This window comes from Lepisosteus platostomus, chromosome 22, assembly GCF_059453375.1.
Source record: "Lepisosteus platostomus isolate fLepPlt1 chromosome 22, fLepPlt1.hap1, whole genome shotgun sequence".
Taxonomy (NCBI): Eukaryota; Metazoa; Chordata; class Actinopteri; order Semionotiformes; family Lepisosteidae; genus Lepisosteus; species Lepisosteus platostomus.
In genome coordinates this window covers 8,018,910-8,037,993 of record NC_142632.1, presented here as the reverse complement: position 1 = coordinate 8,037,993, position 19,084 = coordinate 8,018,910, and the positions used below count along the sequence as shown (strand labels likewise).

Here is a 19,084-nt window from a genome sequence, read left to right as displayed (position 1 = left end):
GGACATCCCAGCCTGAGCCCAGCTCCTAACGTAATGTGTGTTATCACTAGAAAGTCACATCCATAATGTATTTAACAGGGCACACCATAAATCTCATATAGTATATACACTATTTCATTGGAGGGTTTTGAGTCATATGGATTCGTTCTGGAAATGCTCACATGCCCCCTTCTGGATTTATTGATATTCCACCCCAGTTACTCTTTAGAAAGCCTAATTCTGGCGATGAAACTGAGGCAAATGAAATGAGCAGGCTCAGCGTCCGCTCCCTTCTGTTCTCTGTAGGGGAGCATATTGTGATTCCCCTGCAAGGTTTTGGAAGTGTTGGTCAAATCTCCCCTGAACCCCCCTCGCTGGGCCATGGGCAGTTCTAGTGCCCGAAAGCTTTTTAAGATGGAAGTGAAAGTTGGCATCTGAGCCACAGCATCTTATTTTTTCCATTAAGTAAAGAACCACTGAATTGACCACAGGAATTTCATTTCTGGATTTTTTTTTATACAAGGATCTTTATGGATAACAGTATCTTGTCAGTTACAGACATATGGAAGTGGTTTGGTACAGTATATAAAACTAAATTATCATTAATAAATACGTAAAAAAATATAAAACATTTCGTATGAAAAAGATACTGGATGACATTTAGTGTCTAGATGCATCCAGTGGATTTAAATTTGCTGCAGCTTCCTTGTCAAGTCTCCCAGTCTTCGGGGAATATGGACAATTGAGACTGAAAATTGCAGGAAAACTCAGCTGTCAGTCGAAACTCCTGCCACCTCCCGCGGGAGGTTCATAACCCGTCCCCCCTGAAAGCAGCCGTGGACGAAAACCCGTCAGTGTTGCCATTTCGGAACTTTCCCGAAGATCCCTGATGTCTCGCAATAAATAAGTCAATAAATAATAAATACGTAAATAGTGAAAATAAAAACTTCACAGGCCGAGGCAGCCTGTGGGCCCCCAGGGGGCCTCTCACTTCCGGGGCTTCGCCCGCAGCAGCGCGAAGTCGCGGGCCACCCTGCTCATGTAGGACTCCAGCTCCCGCAGCACGATGTAGCCCTGCAGCCGGCTCTCCCAGGGCGAGCTGCCCCTCAGCAGCGAGCTGAGCAGGCCTTGCCTGGGCGAATGGGGGGTGGGCTGGTTCATGGCCAGCAGCTGAGGACACACAACAGACACGCGGTCACTGATCCGCCCAGTCCAGGGAGACACGACGGGGCATCGGCGCCTGGCACGAGTTACTGCAGGAGCAGACACCCCGCAAGCCTTGAAGAAAGGTCGGTTAACTGCGAGACGCCAAATGAGCAGGCGGGCCAGAGGGTCACCTCTTGTTGGTACATTTTACGGGATTAAATCCTTTTCCTCCCCTGTTGTTCTTTTTTAAATGGAGGTGTAAAACAATGCCATTAGTACTGTGACAGAATTGCTGCATTATATTCCAGTCTCATACAAGTCTCATACAAGCGTGAGGATCAATAAGTGACCGTCGGATGGACGGTGCTCAATACCTGTGATTTTATCTGCTGGACAAGGTCTTGGAGGTCCAGCTGGATGTCCGTCATGGCCTGGGTCAGAGTGGACGGCTGCCCTTTCTCCTGTCTTTCCAGGTACATCCTTGTCGCTTTCACGTGATCCAAGAATATCGGCAGGTCTCGGGCTGAGGCTGTCAGGCGCTCCCCATCCTGCACAGACCACAGATCCTTCAGTGAGGAGGACTCTTCACACTGTGTAACAGGGCTTGTACGGTGCTTGAGCTTGTTAGGGTGGCATCATTGCCAGGAGACAGGAGACCTGCTGCTCATTCCCCCTCTAGACGCAGAGATTGCCATCTCTCGGACTATTCCCCAACCTGAGCCGCACAGCACCTCCTACAGGCTGTGGCCATATTGTGGGAGAGTTCAAGACTATGGATCTTCCTAGATGAGGTATGTCACTGTAACAGGCCAAAACACCATATAAACCCTGATACTTCAACAAAGCCCTCCATGCCATTTAAAAAAATATATTTTATTATAGAGCCTCAATATAAAACATAAAGCTTAACAGGGCTTTAAATCAAAAAGAGGACTAAAAAAAACCCACTAACAAAACGTACCAAAAAAAAGTCAGAACAAACAAATCAAACAATAATAAAGCTGGTGGAAATAATTACTTTTCAGACTGGATTTAAAGGAGTACAACAGTCTGCTGTAAAGTTAGGGAGGGGATTCCACACAAAAACCAGACCTGAGCTGCGATCAGTCATGCCTGTAGTCCCCCAGCAATACACTGATTTTACTGAATTTAATTTGAACTAATTAGACGAAACTTGGCATAGCAAAGGGCGAGAAGATGAGCTGAGCACCACAGTGCCAGGCCCCAGGCTGTGCCATACCTTCATGTTGACCCACTGGGAGTAGGCGGTGTTGGCGCTGGGCAGTGATCGCAGGACTATGTTGTGATTCTCAAACTGGTCACTCAGCTGCTGCTCTTTCTGAGGGCAGAGAGAAAAACCGTGCTGATCAAGTTCGGGTTAACTCGTCCAAATATTTACTGCCTGCCCACAGTTAGACAGCAAGAACTTTTAATATAGCAAGATAAATCTTTTTTTTTTTCTTTTTAGTCATTGAGACTTAGTAATGTTGTCTTTTTCTGACTTGTTCTCTTATTCCAATGGAGAGGAATATAGGAGTCTCTTACGTATTTGACCAGCAGGCTGCGGACTTGGCTCAGAATCTTCCTGGAGAACCGAAGGCTGTGAGAGAAGGTCACCCCCTGACTCTTGAGCTCTTGGGGGCTCACCAGGGGCAGGAGGCTGAGGGACAGGAGGAGTGGCCACACACAGGACATCTCTGAAACAGTGGGATACAGATAGAGCTGAGGAACAGGTCCAGCATTCAGGTACAGTTAACTTTCCTAAGACGCCCACCTGACTTCACATTTCTAACTGTAGGCAACATTCCCTTCCATCCCAGCATGCACTGTTCTTTAAAAATATACCACCTGGGAAAGCTGGGTAGTGTAGTTTAATATAGTAGTGCAAGACTAGGAACTCAAGCCTGTAACAGTCCGCCCTGGTTTGCTGCCCAGGTGGGTTTGCAGCACAAAGATTGCAGGGTAATTCGGTTCTAAGAACAGCAATCTCGATGAACTGTGGAAATGGGTAAAAGTAGTAAGCATTTCTGAATGTTTCAAGGAGCTTTAACACTAAATAGCCATCACGCTGAATTAGTCCACACCACAACCACTCTCTCGCATGCTTGAAAGAAAGTAAAAAAGTGAAGAAAGTAAATGCATTCCATGAAGAAAGATTAAACTCCAAGCAAAACCTTTACAAAAACACAAGTCCAGCCAATGTTAATTGCAGATCTCCCATAACTAACTTTCCAAAGAAGTCAAAAGAAGCACAATCCTCTTTCATATTTAAAATTGAAAGTCTTTAAATCATACAAATCCAAAGTCCATACAGCTCAAAGTTCCCTCATGGCAGTTAAATGTTTCCCTGGGCAGAGAGAGAGGGAAAAAAGGATATTATCAATGGTAAGAACTGACTTGTTTTCTTCTCCTCATCTATCTATGTGTCAGTGTGTGTCTCCCCGTGTGTATCCAGGTTTCTTTTTCTTCTTGAAAAGGGTTAGACCTTCACACCTGGGCTCAAGAAGACTGATCAGATTCCCTTGTTTAAATTCAAAGAAAAGATCTTATTGCTAGAGCAATGTGATGGGAGGATAAATTCAATCCATCTATTCAATTCATTTTTAATGTGAAAAGTTTTTTTAATGACCGATGTGACCAGATTGGTCGGTTTTGGGTTCGAGTTCCTGTTGCGGACACCGCTGTTGTGCCTTGAGGGAAATACTGTGCTCCAGTGGCTTCGGTCCACTCTGCTGTATGTGTGGGGACCAGCATTGTTGCCATCTCCTATTCAGGGAGGGAGTCTCCTCTCTAGTCTGCTTACTGCTAAAGAAACCCAGAGTTCTGTTCCAATGAGGACTGCTTTATGCAATTTATGAGTCTCATAAATTATCTCATTTTGTAGTTATTTTTTATATAATCGTGACTGAGTTGACAGCTGAAAATACCAGATATTGTTTTTAATACAATTAAAGCCAAATTTGATCTATCTATGCACTGGTTTTGTTGCCCTGTGAATCAGTTTTGAATTAAAGCTTAAATTCTCAGCAGATCCAGTGAGTCCTGATCAACTTTATTAAGTAAACAGTCAGCTAGAAATGATGTCAATACTTAATTGTTTTGCCAAATCATTAAAGAAATATGAGCCATACTTTACCATGGCCCGGACTCATGGTTCCTTATGGTTTTTTGTCTTGCTTTTGGGAAGATCTTCACAGGAGTAAAAGGCACGTTTGAGAGCACAGAGATGGTGTTTGTCATTACAATGATGCCTTCAATGCCTTCGATCTCTATATCCACCTCCCTCACCCAGTGCACAACCCCAGACGTCATCGAAAAGTGATAATCTTGCATTTCTGGTTTATAAACTTGCTTTTGATACTCTTTAAATAAAATTTCATTTACATTTTTACACTTGCTTAACCTGCATTGACACCTAATACCTCAGTTTGACAGATGTATCCAATGATATTAAACGTTGATTGTGCATCAGATCAGTGGAGCCATGGTATGTACAGCAGTACTGGAAGATACAGAATGACCCTTTTTGGTCATGCTTAGAAGAATTTGTTTCCAGCCCAGTTTTTAAATTCTCCTCGGAATGCAGCGAATGGCTCTGATAATGGAGTTATCACCTGATCAGTGAAGGAGTCAGTGCTTTTACACACTCAGCCCAGGGTATGCAAATTATTAATGATCATTAAGATGTTGCTGTCACAATGTGCTGAATTGCACAGTAGCATCAACCTGCCTTGTTCAGAGATGCACAATTCAAACAAGATACTAGCGATCAGTCATGGAGCTCCACATAGGAAACACAAGACACAGATAATTCTGAACTTACCTTCTGATTTCTGTACTTCTGGTCCTTGTTAATTTTTGAGAGGTCTTGCTCTTCTGATGAGCCTCCTGTGTTTAACCCTACTTTATACTCACTCCCACACTTTCAGTTCTTGAATATTCCTGTTTGGACTTTTCACGAACTCATCAGAGTACAGCAACAGGAGCCTCGTCAATCGATTTTGGAACTTCCCTTGAAGTGCAGTCATATTCCTCTAGTTTCATTAGCCAAAAGAAAATATCGCTTGCAGAAATAAAAATTCATTTTCAACTTACTACAACTCCCAATTCTAGTTCTACTAAAAATTTCTTCTGCTACGATTGTCACCACAACTAGTGTATTATGGCTTATAATATGGATTATAAGATCTACACACTCTCACTACCAAAATGCCTAGCATGATTTTACTACTGCTGTTACTCCTAACAATAATATATTTAGAGTATTATTCAATTTTTTTACCCATTTTGAACACTTGTAATACAATACCAAGTTTCTTTTTTTTTTCCAGAACAACTTCCTCTGATACGAACCCCACACCAAAGGCGTAGCACCTGCAGATACCCAGGGGAAACACTGCGGAGAATTGCCACAGACTCGGAGAAACTTGCAGGCTCGGCACTTCTCATTATGCAACAGCAGAGCCACCGCGAAACTGCGCAGAGTCGTCATCGCCCGAGTTCTCAGATTAATATCATACAGATGTAAACAGTGGAAACGAAGGGGAAAATGGGAATATTTTCCGTGTCAGACCCTCAGAAAGCTGAATCAGAGAGCAATTAACTCTCACTTACAGTACGCAGTGATAAGGCTTTATGAGATTGGAGAACGACGTGACTTTCGTTAATAAACAAGCAGGGGTTCATGCCTATCAGGTTAGTAAGGTTCTTAAGAATGCATAAACATAGTATGAATGTATAGATAATCTGATGCTTTTTTTCTGTAGCACCTGTCATGGTACACCATACCAAGGCATTGTCTGTAACACAGGAAAAATTCTGTGTTAGCTTGTTTGTTAAAAATGCTGGCAAATAAACATGATTAAGCACCTTTTACTCCAGGCTAAGGGCATTTCTGAGAAACCTTTTGACCCCTTTTTCCAAAAACATGATTGCAAATGGAGAACTGTGCAGAAAGAGGGTCTGTGCCCCCCAGGAACTGTGGACTGACACCTGACCACAAGAGGGCAGGTGGAGCAGGAGAGAGTGTTATCTTCACCCAGGGGTGTGTACCCTGGCGGAGTATGGGACAGGGTGCCTTCGCCCCAGGGTGTGTGCTCAGGGGGACTGTGGGACAGGGGGGTTTGAGTGCATGCTCGGAGGTGGGGGGGGACGACATACTTCTTGAGGAACGTACAGTTTGCACGAGTTCCATAAACAACTTTGAGAGTTACAGAGAACCACACGGATTCCCTCTCATTGCTACATGTTACAACTCTGACTAGCTATTTCACTTTTGCTATCTGGACATTTGAGTCAAGTAGAAACATGAGGGAGAGAATCAGAGATTTTTTCTTCTGCTTTTCTTTAAAAGGAAGGGGTCCAATAAATCATGCTGGGGAATGTTTGATTTATTATAAAAGAATAGCAATCAAAACACAGAAAGTGAAAGAGAAAGAAAGTGGTCTCTAAATACCGATGCGGGCAGAGTGGGTTTTTAATATTCCTGTTTCTCCTGGAGATGGGTTAGACTGCAGCTTTCAGAAGGGCTTCCCCAGGCTCGGCCTTGACCTCTTTGAGTGCAACAGAGCCCAAACAGCAGCTCGCTGAGACTGACCAGGGAGATCAAGGGTTTGCTAAGGGACCGTTGTGCTAGTGTGAAGATCTCTTAACACACCTACACTGCCAATGGATGCCTGCCATTTCTAAATCCCTTAATTGATATTATTATTAATCCTTGTTATACTTTTCAAAGTTGATTGCTGTATAGATGCTTTAGGAGAGCGTTCCAAAGTCATGCCAGCTGAAGGCCTGATATGTTGCGTTGAGAAAAGATGACAGAGTCCAGCAGGTGAAGAAGGCAGTATAAAGTGAGGGAAAAACAACCCATTGGCTGTAGTGGAGCCATGCAGTGCTTTGAACATGAGCAGGAGAATTTTCAACTAACAACTTAAGAAACCGGAACCAAGGTTGTGGGCTCATACTGTAAGTCTTTGTATTTGTTAAAGCCCACATGTTGATTATGGCTGATTGAAAATCATCTTAAATATACGGCAATTAAAGTCATGCATTTGTCACTTGTAGAAAAGACATAGGCATGACGCCAGCTTGTGTTTGTCAGTGTCACAGTCAAGCTCTACAGGAATATGATTTAATGAGCCCAGGGGCTCGTGAATGGCTTCAATGGCAGAGCAGCTTGCCTGGTGGCTTAATGGGTCAAGGCGTGGGGTTGGCCGAGAGGTGGTGTGCCCCCTACTGGAGCCTGTGGGGTGTCTGCGAGAGCCTCACCTCTCCTTCAGTCACTGCAAAGCACTTGGGAAAGCACAGGGCTCACAGGGACACTATGATCAATGGATCTTGATGCCGCATTGGGTTGGTACAAAAAGAAAACTAATGAGTGATTCCCAGTTTAAAAACGTGTCCTGAGTCTGCCACATAAACCTACCAAATTTCTTTGGAAATTTAAATCACAATGAACAAAATGTTCCATAAAGCTCGTTTATAAATGTGATTAGATGATGTGTGTCCGGGAGGCACACAGCCTATATTGTCATTGACCTCGTTTTGCTACACCTGGGACAGATATTCCTTGTGGAAGTGCTCATTTTGTCTATTTCGGCATTCCTGCAGCCTGAAAGGAGAGCTGTGATTCTCTTCAGTTTTCTACCTGAAGTCTTTTACTGAATCCTGTCTTGGAACACCAGGGTTTGCCTCTGAGTCGCAGACATTCGAGGACTTTGGCTGATGCCTTGTGAAATCTGCCTAATGGTTTCCTGTCAGCCTCCGGAGAAGGTTTTGTAAACCCTCTCTGCAGAGCTGGGGTCTCAAGCAGCCCTTTCACGGGACTCCTATTGTCACACTTCCCTTTTCTGATCAGTGACACACTCAGTGACAGACTTCTCAGAAGGGCTTCCCTTGACAGAAATAAGCCTAGCGCTGAGGAAGTCCAGATGTGGGCTGGACACTCAGGGCTGTGACACTGCTGTGTCAAGTTCTGGCTGTGCTCGAGTTCACACGCAGCTGTTCCTTTCCCTTCTGTTCCCTATCCTGCCCTGTTCTCTGTAGCTGAGAGCTCTGTCACAGGAAGGGCAAACAGCTCCTTGGAACACTCATTACATGTTGACACAGGGAAGCCCTTTGCAGTTACACAAACAGGACTGCATGACCAGTTATGGCCTGCAAAGCATTGAGCCACACAAGAACAGTGCCACCTTGCGCTTCCCCAGCATGGAGAGGCCGACCTCCAGACTTGCTCCAGGTCCAACTTCAGGATCGCACACCTCAGACAATATTAGAAGATAACTACTTCAAGACTGGGTGTAAAGGTCTACATTCCCAAGTGGCTCAATCAAGCCAGTTGAGAGTTAAGATCATGGGTTCAAACCCAGGTTCTGCTGATTCACCCAGCTCTGAGGGTAGTATTGGGTGAGTTAGCCAGACCTCTGTCAGCTCTCAGGGGCCCATTGACCCCTGCAGTCTCCTGGGCACCTGCAGCTACAGTACACAGTGCCAGATTGGGTGTGTATAACAAAAATAATTGCCGGGTCCAAATTTTTATAGAAAAGGCAACATTCTCTGAGGGGTCAGTCAGTTGTTTCTTTTGTCTCTTTGTGGACAGAAAAATGTCTTCCTAAAGGCAAAAGTACGGACGGTTGAAGGATGTGAGATCGGTCTTCAGTGACGCCACAGGCCTCCCTCAGGATCTGCTGGGCATACAGCTGTGCCAGCTGTCCCAGGGGTCTTAAAGGCTCCCCACTGAATTTAGAGCTGAGGTTGACCATGTTTTGAAGGTGTTTTTTGACTGAGTGAACTAAACCAACTGATAAATAAAAACTTAGACTTTTTTTAAATAAAAGAGCTATAAAATGTTGAAAGAATATTTTTTTGGACTCCAGATGATCTCAGTTTTTGATCTCAGACCCTATACTGTAAGCGCTGCTGGGATTTTTTCACAATGACATCCATGTTCTTGGTGAACTTGAGTGCATTGTCAAACACAGCATCCAGACATTTGTAACTGTGGACTATTCCGACAGACTCACCATAGATTGTTGTAGGAATGATATCGCTTTGTTTTGTTTTTTTAAATCAACAATCATTTCTTTTATTTTTGACACATTCATCTCTAGGGAATAAGTATGTCATCAGTTGACAATTCATCCAAAATAGGTCCATGTGTTTGTCCAGGCTCTGAGAGGACTGTCATCAGCAAACCAGACGATACAGTGATTTTCACAGTTCCCTCCGACAGTCATCAGTATATACTGTAAGATGAAAAGGAAGGGAGGAAGAGGTCAGCCTTGTGGTGAACCAGTAGAAGTGCAAACAGAGTCAGATGCCAGACCATTAACAGATACATTTTGTATTCGATTGGTCGGAAAACTAATGATCCACATGATAAGATGATGATCTAATTTGAAACGTGTGATTACTTTTTCAACCAAATTGTGTGGCTGCATTGTATTAAAGGCTGAAGAGAAATCAGCAAAGAGGAGTCTAGTTGAAGAATTCTACTGCTGTAAATATAAAATTTAGCATCATCGACTCCCCTTCCAGGACGGCAGGCAAACAGGGGGACAGGGTGTGTCAAGATCTGACTCAACTGCAGCCACAATATGTGACTTGACTGCTTTTCTTTGAGTCTTCATTACTAATGGAGTAATGCAGTCAGAGTTATTGTCCTCAAGTCACTGAGAGCTTTAGGTCTATTCTTCTTAGAAACAGGTAGAATTGTAGAGCCAGCCTGTCACGATTGTTACTCCTCCTCTTAAGGGCGCTCCAGCCCTTCCTCGTTCTGTCCCATTCCCCACACCTGTTCCTTATTCCAGCCCCTCTTTACTTCCACCTTTAAAGCCAGACGCAGGCGTTTGCCCGGCGCTTCCCATTGAATCCCGTTTCGTGAGAGCCCGGGGTCCTGCTGCGTCTGGCACCGTTATGGTTTTAGTTTCCTGTTCCTGATTCCCGGTCCCGACCCGGTTCTGGTTTTTAATTACTTTGGATGGATCCCCTGGTCTTGGACTCTGCCTCCCATTTTGGATTTCCCTGTTGGATTTATGCTTGGATTGTTCGCCGCGGACTCACTTCCCCTGGACACCTGCTCACCTCGGACACGCCCCCCTGTCTCCTGACCCATTCCTGCATGATATTTTTCCCTATTGTTTCTTCACCTTCTGGATCGTGTCGTCTGCATAGGGCCCGGAAAGAACTGTTCATGACACAGCCGGAACAGTCACAGTATCTAAAGAAAGCTGGAATAGGTGCTGAAACACTCCACTTTTTCAGCACAATACATTCGTGTTCTGCCACATATTCCTTCTGGGCCTGCTGCTTTGTTGACCTGAATCTTTTTTAAAATAGTTTGCAACCACTGATCTCAACAGCCCCCCTCTACAAATGTGCATTCCTTTAATAGCTCCTCAAATACGACACTCTGTGACTTCCAATCACTTTTATGGTGCTTTTTTATTTATGTACTGTATATACTTTCTTTCCTCATCAATCTTTTCTTTTTTCATTGTTATGTGTTGTATTTTGTACCACTTGATACCTAAATTGCCCCCCCTGGGGATGAACAAAGTATTTTGAATTAAAGAGAAGTGAATATTAGTTAAAGCAATTTAAGAAACAGTAAAAAAAAACTAAACTAAAACATAGTCATTCTTTTCTGTTTTTACTCTGATGTCTTTTAACTTTTTTAAAATGTAAATTTTACAGTTCTTTTACATTAAGAAATTAAAAGGCTAATTCCCCTTTCAAGTGTGATTCTCTCCTTTCCTGGTAAAAGAGTGTTTTTGGAATGCCATCTAAATAACTATATTGGAAAGTTTTACCTGATGAACAATTCCTGTAAAATGTGATCTGTGTAGTTCTGAAAAGGAATCTAGTTTTGATTTTGTAAGGTGGCTAAGGCTGTTTCAGAATACAAAATACTGTCTCACCCGATACCAGATGCCAAGTTAATTTTCTTCTGCTCACTTTTGATATGAACAATCCTTTCTTTCTGAATGAACTTGGGATAATTGCTAGAGTTTTTGATTGTTTCAATACTATCTGCTCGGACAACTATTGGTTTTTAAGAAATGAGGAAAAAAAATCTCAGACAAACATTTTTGGAAAGGTAACAGTGTCCTCTGTTATAATAGTTCTATTAATAATAAAGCAAAAACAAAATGCAGAACAGATAGACTACAAGGTAGAAAATATATGCATGTGCAAAAACGACAAAATATCAAGCATTCAATTAGATCAGATGCTTTCTAAATTAATTTTTAGAAGAACAGAAACAATGCATTGCTAATGTTTCCAACAGCTGTTCTTTTCTCATATATTCCTGTTCTTCGTTTTGTTTCCCACTGGCAGACAAGTCGATCAGAGAACCAGAGACGTGTCTTTACATAGACGGTGGTGGAGGTCTGTAACAACATCCCTATCCAAACTGTTGACATTGACTCTGCTGGATCTTTTCACAAATTGCCTGATGGAATTCCTACCATCATCACTCAACAGTCCCAGGATTCTCACTTTTGTTACATTTTAATACCATCCATCTGCTAACAGCTTTCTGCAGTTCAGGGTTGTGGGGGAGCCAGACCCTGTCCCAACAAGCAATGGGCACAAAGCAGGATACACCCTGGATGGTACAACATTCCATTTCAGGGCTGACACCCAAACACAGACACTCACACCAGGGCCAGTTTTTTCATAAACCAATTTGGCTACCAATATGCCTTTGGACTGGGACAGGAAACTGGAGCACTTGGAGGAAACCCACACAAACATGAGGAGAACATATGAACTCCATACAGATGGCACCCCAGGTCCAGAATTGAACCCAGGACTCTAAAGCTGCAAAGCCACTCTAGAGTGCTAATCGCCATGCCAACCATATATATAGCTTAACGCCATTCCTAATGAAAGATTAGGAAGATCAGGTGGTTGAAGATCACGGAGTGGTTGTTTTATTGCTTTTTTTCATTTTAAAGCTGAATAAATAAGACCTTTGATCCCACTCTTTTCCTGGAGCGCAGGCATTTACTTTGGCCTGATTCCTGTCCAGGGTCCACACTCAGCTGCAGCTCCTGGAGACAGGCTGTCCCTGCAGAAGGAAACCAGGCTACGTCTCGTGCCGTTTTTGAAACATTTGAATTTAGATTTTGTTGCGTAATTGTTTGCTCAAATGCGCCTACTCTAACTAAAACTACCAGAGAAATGTTTCACACACCATAACAACACATTTTCTTTTTGTGCACAGAATATGTTGATGAAGAGGCCTGCCTCTGGAATATCAAGACACATGGACTCTGTAAGATGTCTTTTAATCATACATTGCTGTAAGGCTGGGTAAAGGAGACGTGCACTTCTGAAGAGTTATGTTTTAAGCACATTAAAGATCCCAAGATTTTCAGAGGTATTTTGCGAGTTTTACTTCTGCTTTCAGTTTCCAGCAGGTAACACTTCTAACAAACACTTTAGGAAGAGGAACAGTAAACCACACAGAATGACGAGCCAAACTGCATCTACAAGAGCCAGATTTAAAGTTGTGCTGATTACTGTGTCTGCCCTGGTGTGTTACACTTTGTAGAACAATGAAGTGGACTGCACAGTGCTCACCGAGCACACACTGGACACTCTGTACACCCGGCGCATAGTGGACAGTCTGTACACCCAGCAGGAAGTTTCACTTGCATTGTTAAGCGCCTTGGGGCAACCTTGTTGTGAAAGATGCTATATAAAAATAACTTGAATTGAATTACTGTGGCAGGAAGAGAGCTCAGACTCAGCCTGCACATTAACGCTGGCCTGAATGGGCTCAGGTCTGTGTTTCACACTGGTCACTCCCTCTCTGTCAGGTTCAGGAACAGTTGACTGGCAGTCCTGACTGGCATCTCTCCTCTCCTCCAGGCACCCCTCTCATCAGCCCTGCTACCATGTTGTCGCTGTACCTGCTCCTGTGTGTGTGTGTCTGTATTGCCCCCTGTGGCTGCAAAGGAGCCTTTATCTGACACAGCCTCCTACACCCAGAGCCTCATCCTCACGCGCAGGTGTGCCAGGAGAGTCAGATACCACAGACTGGAAATCATCCCAGAGCAGGGTCTGGACACAGCTAGTGTTTTACTGCTTGGCTAATCTCTTCAGAGGCTAGTTTAATTACACAATGAGGGGTTGATTTTGCCACAGTCCTGCAATGCAATGGATTGGAGGACTGCTAAAGCCGAAGGAACCAAAGACCCCTGCCTGCTAAGTGCAGTTTTGTGTCTGGAGCCTCTCCGTGGACACACAGCCAGGAATCACGTTCGATTTGTTCTGCAGAAGGAGGATCAGATGGGAAGCAAGGCCTTTGAAGATCACAGCCTGCTGCTGAGCAGCCTGCCCTCCTCCACCATGAACTACTCCAGCTGGCTGAACATGGAGGTAAGAGGCGTCTCCACTGCCCCTGGGCCTTGGGTCTCACTGGTCAAGAACACCAGGAAGGGCTCTGTTCTGTCCTCTTGCCATGACCCCAGAATGTAGGAAAAGGGTGGCAGACCCTTTTCTCAGTAAACCACAGGGCTCTGGTACATCAAGCTGGAGATTTCTTTATTGCAATAAAGAAAGGAGGACAGAGGAAGTTAACAGGTTAACCCCTTTTTCACATCTTGTATCTTTCTTCAAACCCAAGCATTGTTTTCTGTCTTTCTATATTGAGTGAATCATTGTTCACACAGACCCCGAGAAGGAACCTGTGCCTATTAAGAGTTAACAATTAGGTCCTCAAGAACTGTTTCACTGTTTTGTACACTCCTGGCCTGCCAGGTTTCCTTAAGGTCTCTTGAGAGGAGATGTAATCATGTACAGTATCGTACATGAAAGAGAATAGAGTGTTAGCTGATTAGGGTCTTGGTTAATTGCCTTGTTTACACGGTAAGAAACTGCTACAGACCAATCATAAATGTGTTTTTGTGTGAAAACTTTGCTCATCTTCAAGATTAAAAGCCTGCTGCCGTCCTTAGGAAAGTGAGTGAAAGGTTAACTTAAGTCCTTTCTGCCTGAAGATTAGACTTCCAAGCAACAGGAGTTTATGGCAGGAAAGGGAGAACTGATAAGGGTTCTAGATGCCAGCCATGAAACCCCAGAGGGTAACTTAAAGCCCTGACCATTTGGTCAAAAGGCTGTAAACTGGCCAAACACCGTGACCTCCCCCCTTTACCATAATAATGAGTGACATCAGAAGCGACAGGAAAACCCTATATAAACTGAAAGTTTTTACCGGCACTTTGAACAATATTCCGGTTTTGTTGTTTCTTGCGGGAAACAAGTCTTCGGCTTTATTGTTCCTTGCATGCAATGAACTCATCTGTTTAACTTCATCTCGGGATCCAGAACCTTATTCTTTCTGTTACAACAGGTTTAAACCTTATATATGTTCCCCATTTGTTCTACACACAGTATTTTGTCAAACATTAGATCAGATGGATAATATATGTAACGGGTTCAGGCTCTTGGGCTTGTGCCCTCAGTGCTCCCGTACCAGTTGGTCCCTCCACCACATGGGCTCAAACCCGGGTCTCTGGCATCGCTCAACAGCGGTCTTGCCAGCTGAGCTAAAGAAGACCTTCCTCAGTGCAGGCAGCTAACATCCCTGTTATTCACAGGGGCGTATTTGCAAATATCATTTGTTATGTTGTCTTCAGAAAAAAGATGACAGTCGTACTGAATAAAGCCAGCATGCTGTCTAACACAGTGGTTCCCAGTGCTGCTCCTGGTGCCCCTTACACCTGCATTCCACCCCACCTTCTTTAGACAACAGAAGCCTTGATTGATCTAAGACGTTGCTGTGATGGAAAATCTGCATTTTGTTTCTAGTCACATGTTTGGGATTTGCTTTCACTTACAAAGTACAGTAGTTAATGATCCTGTGTGTTTAAGAGCTGGGAACAAACAGATCTGATTCATCTGATTGTTATTACAGTAGGTCAATGAAGGGTTTGACTGTGTAACTGAGGGCTCAGCTGGGACACAAATCAGAGGTGTGTGGGTCACCAAGACCAGGACTGGGAACCGCTGGTCTAACTGGTGAGTAAGAGTCAGAGTGTAGCCAGTCTAACAGGTACAGTAAGTGTTTTAGTAGCCAATGTATTGTTGGTTGAATCAGGCTTTCCTTATGTTTTCAGAGTCCTAGTCTGGGTTGTTTTGCAGGTTCAAACCCAACGCCTCAGTCCAGCCAGTGTCTCTCAGTGTACATGTGCCATACACTCTTTCCTTCATTGTTACACTATTATAGCCCTGCTTTTCATGACATTAAACAGAGCAGTGAACTTGTACGGCCCAGATTCGCCACTACAGAAGAATTCTTTGAAGGTTAGAATGGTAATTTAAGAGCAGTTTATTATGGTTGTCATCACTGAAGTCCTTCAAAGTAAATCTTTGTTGCGTTATATAAAATATGAAGGACAGAAAGGATGGTTTTTCAGGTGCTGTTTATTAAATTCAATTCACAAAATATCATAAGGTTCATTCATAAATAGAAAAAATAAATACAATAAATTAAGAATAAATAGTTTGCTCTGCCACCCCCACCTCCCCCCAGTCACTCCTCGCCGTGCGGAGCCCAGCTGCAGGGCCTCGCGCGGGGGCAGCCTGTGCTCCGAGGGGCCTGGCCGCCGGTCTCTGTGCAGGTCTGGCTGGTGGGTGTCGGGAGGGCGGGGTCACTGCTGCTGCCTGGACTTGAGCAGCGTGAAGTCCCGCACCACCTTGTCCAGGTACCTCTCCAGGTCCCGCAGGATGATGTACCCCTGCAGGCGGCTGTGCCAGGGGAACTGCGGGTTCAGCAGGCTTTCGGGCAGGGACGGCTCGCCCAGAACTGGGGCCGGAGCCTGCAGGGACTGCAGCTGCGGGGAGAAAGGAAGAAAATGAGGGAGGAACGCCTGTATGACAGTTCGACGCAGCACATCTCCACTGTAATTTTGTAGCATTCCCATAGCTTGTATCTCGCTTAACCATTGTGCTCTGTGGTTTGCCATGCTTTTATCTTGATTTCTAGGGTAAATACAGTACCTTACAATAAACATCCAAGACTACAGCCTGCTGCGTTAACTAAAAATACAGCCCCTCTGAAGTGCCCGATTTAAGCCACTAGAGATGACCATTCAAGGCTTCAAAGTTCAACAAAGGAGCAATGCTGTTTATGATGAGAAAGCTGATTTTATACTTTCTCAATACTGGTCAAAGGATCTTTTTTACCTTTTCTACTAAAAGAACCTGCATAGCTATTACCTAATGATGGCTCATATTTATTCAACTACTCTACTTCACATCGCAAGGATGATCTGCCCACAGAAGAAGTTCCTACGCTGTCAGTGGCTCCTGCATAGTTTTGACCATGTTAGCTGTTTCTGCTCCCAGCTTGCAGCAGTTTATGTCTTGGCAGTTGGGAGGGCAGGTGTGGCCTTAGGGGTGCAGCAGCCCCTATGAGTGTAAGGGCCAGGACGGCGAATGCTCTGACGCTTCCTAACCCAGGACACGTCCTAAAGCACCACCTGCTGCCTGATCTGGTGGACGAGGTCCCGGATGTCCAGCACGACCATGTACAGTGCGCGGCTCAGAGGAGACGGCACCCTGCCCTGCAGCTCGTAGAGGCGCTTGGCATCAACGTGAATCCCGAACACATGGAGATCCCTGGCGTCGGTCTGGAGTCGAGCTGTGTCCTGGGAGGGGACAGTCGATCAGGGGTGAGTGGTTTACAAGCCTTTGTGCCATACCTGATTTCTCTTCTTGGGTAATTCTGGTCTGCCTCTCTTACTTGCGCAGTGTAGAGACGAGAGGACAGCCCTAACCTCTGTCAGTGAAATGACACAGGTTCTGTGGTGTGGGGTGTGTGTGATCAGTCTTGACTGGAATTAGACAGAGTTCTCGGAGAGCTGTTTTCTCTCTGACAGGAGTGGGAGTGGAAAGTGTTGGAGTCGGCATTTTAAAGGAAACCCACATGATTACTCTGTGTAATACAAGCAGGCAAGGGGAATACAGAGAGCTGCAGTTCAGGGATCTTGCACCGCCCACACAAATGTAGGAGCTACAGAGTAATTAAGAGCTACCTACTTATGTGGTACAATGTAAGGCAATACAACAAATGGTATTTGCAAATACGTGTTGTTTTTTCTATCAAGCTGACTTGTAATTATACCATTAGAAAGAGACCCAGGATCCAGGGGCAGTGGAGACGCCTCTTACCTCCATGTTCAGCCAGCTGGAGTAGTTCATGGTGGAGGAGGGCAGGCTGGTCAGCACCAGGCTGTGATCTTCAAAGTCCTTGCTTCCCATCTGATCCTCCTTCTGCAGAACAAATCGAACGTGATTCCTGGCTGTGTGTCCACGGAGAGGCTCCAGACACAACACTGCACTTAGTGGGCAGGGGTCTTTGGTTCCTTGGGCTTTAGCAGTCCTCCAAATCCATTGCATTGCAGGACTGTGGCAAAATCAACCCCTCATTGTGTAATTAAACTAGCCTCTGAAGAGATTAGCCAAGCAGTAACACACTAGCTGTGTCCAGACCCTGCTCTGGGATGATTTCCAGTCTGTGGTATCTGACTCTCCTGGCACACAGGAGTGAAGCACACAGGTTTTGCAAGGTGCCCACTGATCTTGGCATCAGCCCACCGCTTTTTAAAATGAGTTGCATACAGAAGGGAAAGAGCAGGGCTGTATGTAACAGCAGGCACCCTCACTCCATTGTAAAAGCAGGATCTCTTACGTATTGGGCCAGCAGGCTGCAGATGTCTCTGTGGATCTTGTGCGTGAGGATGAGGCTCTGGGTGTAGGAGAAAGGCTCCTTTGCAGCCACAGGGGGCAATACAGACACACACACACACAGGAGCAGGTACAGCGACAGCATGGCAGCAGGGCTGATGAGAGGGGTATCTGGAGGAAAAGAGAGATACCGGTCAGGACTGCCAGTCAACTGGTCCTGAACCTGACAGAGAGGGAGTGACCAGTGTGAAACACAGACCTGAGCCCATTCTTACTACAGTAAGACTGATCCAGACACACATACTCGTATAATTTAATACATTTATTAGATAATGGAATAGGTCCACCTTTACACTGTATCCCCAAAAGACAAATAATGAATTCATTTAATCTTTCTTTGTAGTACTTTTACAACGGAAGCCTAGCCTTATCCATTGCCTTGAATTATCCCAATTCTATTCCAGATTAATCAGTGTCAAATTTGATCCCAGTGTTTTAATTGCTTTTCACAGTTTTGCAATAAGTCACTCAAAATAAACTACCTTCACATGGATAAAAAATAAAAATGTAATTAACAACAGTCTGAGTACCACTCTGCATAGGACACTGAGAAGTGATTCTCTTAAGTTAACAAATCTAAAGGAAAAGATAATGACTCCCTGATAAACAGGGAACCAAGTCAAGCTCGGCGCTTATCACCTGCAGGTCTGATGGCTCTTGATGCACCTTCTGTGCTTCACTGCACCTTGTCCTGGCCTTTTATAATAGAGTGACTCCAGAAAAGGAGAAGAAAAACTGCCAAGATAGCAGCAAAACCTTTGGGACCTTTTATGTGTTCAAAACAGTAGTTTGCGAACACAAATCCCCTGCTCTCCTCTCAGGGAAACTGAAGGAAAACCAAAAAACAACTCAGCCTGAAGTCTGAGGGGAACCAGCTATTAAAGCTTCCATCCGGATGTATTTGGAAAAGTATTTCAGAGCTACAGCTGTGTTTGCTGTAATATCGCATGTTTTTATCAGAATTCTCCCCACACTCCGTGATGTCCCTTGGTGACAGTTTCCAAGGGGGAATGTTAGGACATCCTAGCAAAGAATTATTCGTTTCTCTACCAGAAATCCCACTATCTGTATCTATATAAAATGTTTGCATATGTCAGCTTTCATGTAAATAAATGTATTAATTACTTCATGTGTTAAGACTTGAGAAAGGACCAATGGCCCAAGGTGTCTGTCAAGATGTGGAAAGTCTCTTAGTTTA

The 19,084-nt window shown here is 44.4% G+C and overlaps 2 protein-coding genes and 1 long non-coding RNA gene across 3 annotated transcripts; 1 reads left to right on the top strand and 2 right to left on the bottom strand.

The window, feature by feature from the left end:
* Nucleotides 1-312: 312 nt before the first annotated feature.
* LOC148643344 (cardiotrophin-2-like) lies at nt 313-2,820 on the bottom strand. The gene is made up of 4 exons (XM_088616603.1): nt 2,671-2,820; nt 2,366-2,464; nt 1,500-1,673; nt 313-1,149 (listed from the first exon to the last, which is right to left on the bottom strand). Exons 1-4 carry the CDS (start codon nt 2,818-2,820, stop codon nt 967-969), a joined length of 606 nt encoding a protein of 201 aa, XP_088472729.1. The 3' UTR covers nt 313-966.
* Nucleotides 2,821-3,443: 623 nt separating this feature from the next.
* On the top strand, nt 3,444-6,000 carry LOC148643343 (uncharacterized). Its single transcript, XR_015929018.1, has 2 exons — nt 3,444-3,510; nt 5,457-6,000. It is a non-coding gene; the product is annotated as an uncharacterized LOC148643343 (long non-coding RNA).
* A 9,788-nt stretch (nt 6,001-15,788) lies between these two features.
* Nucleotides 15,789-18,095, bottom strand: LOC148643342 (cardiotrophin-2-like). The gene is made up of 5 exons (XM_088616598.1): nt 18,086-18,095; nt 17,831-17,997; nt 17,311-17,412; nt 16,620-16,787; nt 15,789-15,971 (listed from the first exon to the last, which is right to left on the bottom strand). The coding sequence occupies exons 1-5, from the start codon at nt 18,093-18,095 to the stop codon at nt 15,789-15,791; spliced, it is 630 nt and encodes a 209-aa protein (XP_088472724.1).
* Between the last annotated feature and the right edge of the window lie 989 nt (nt 18,096-19,084).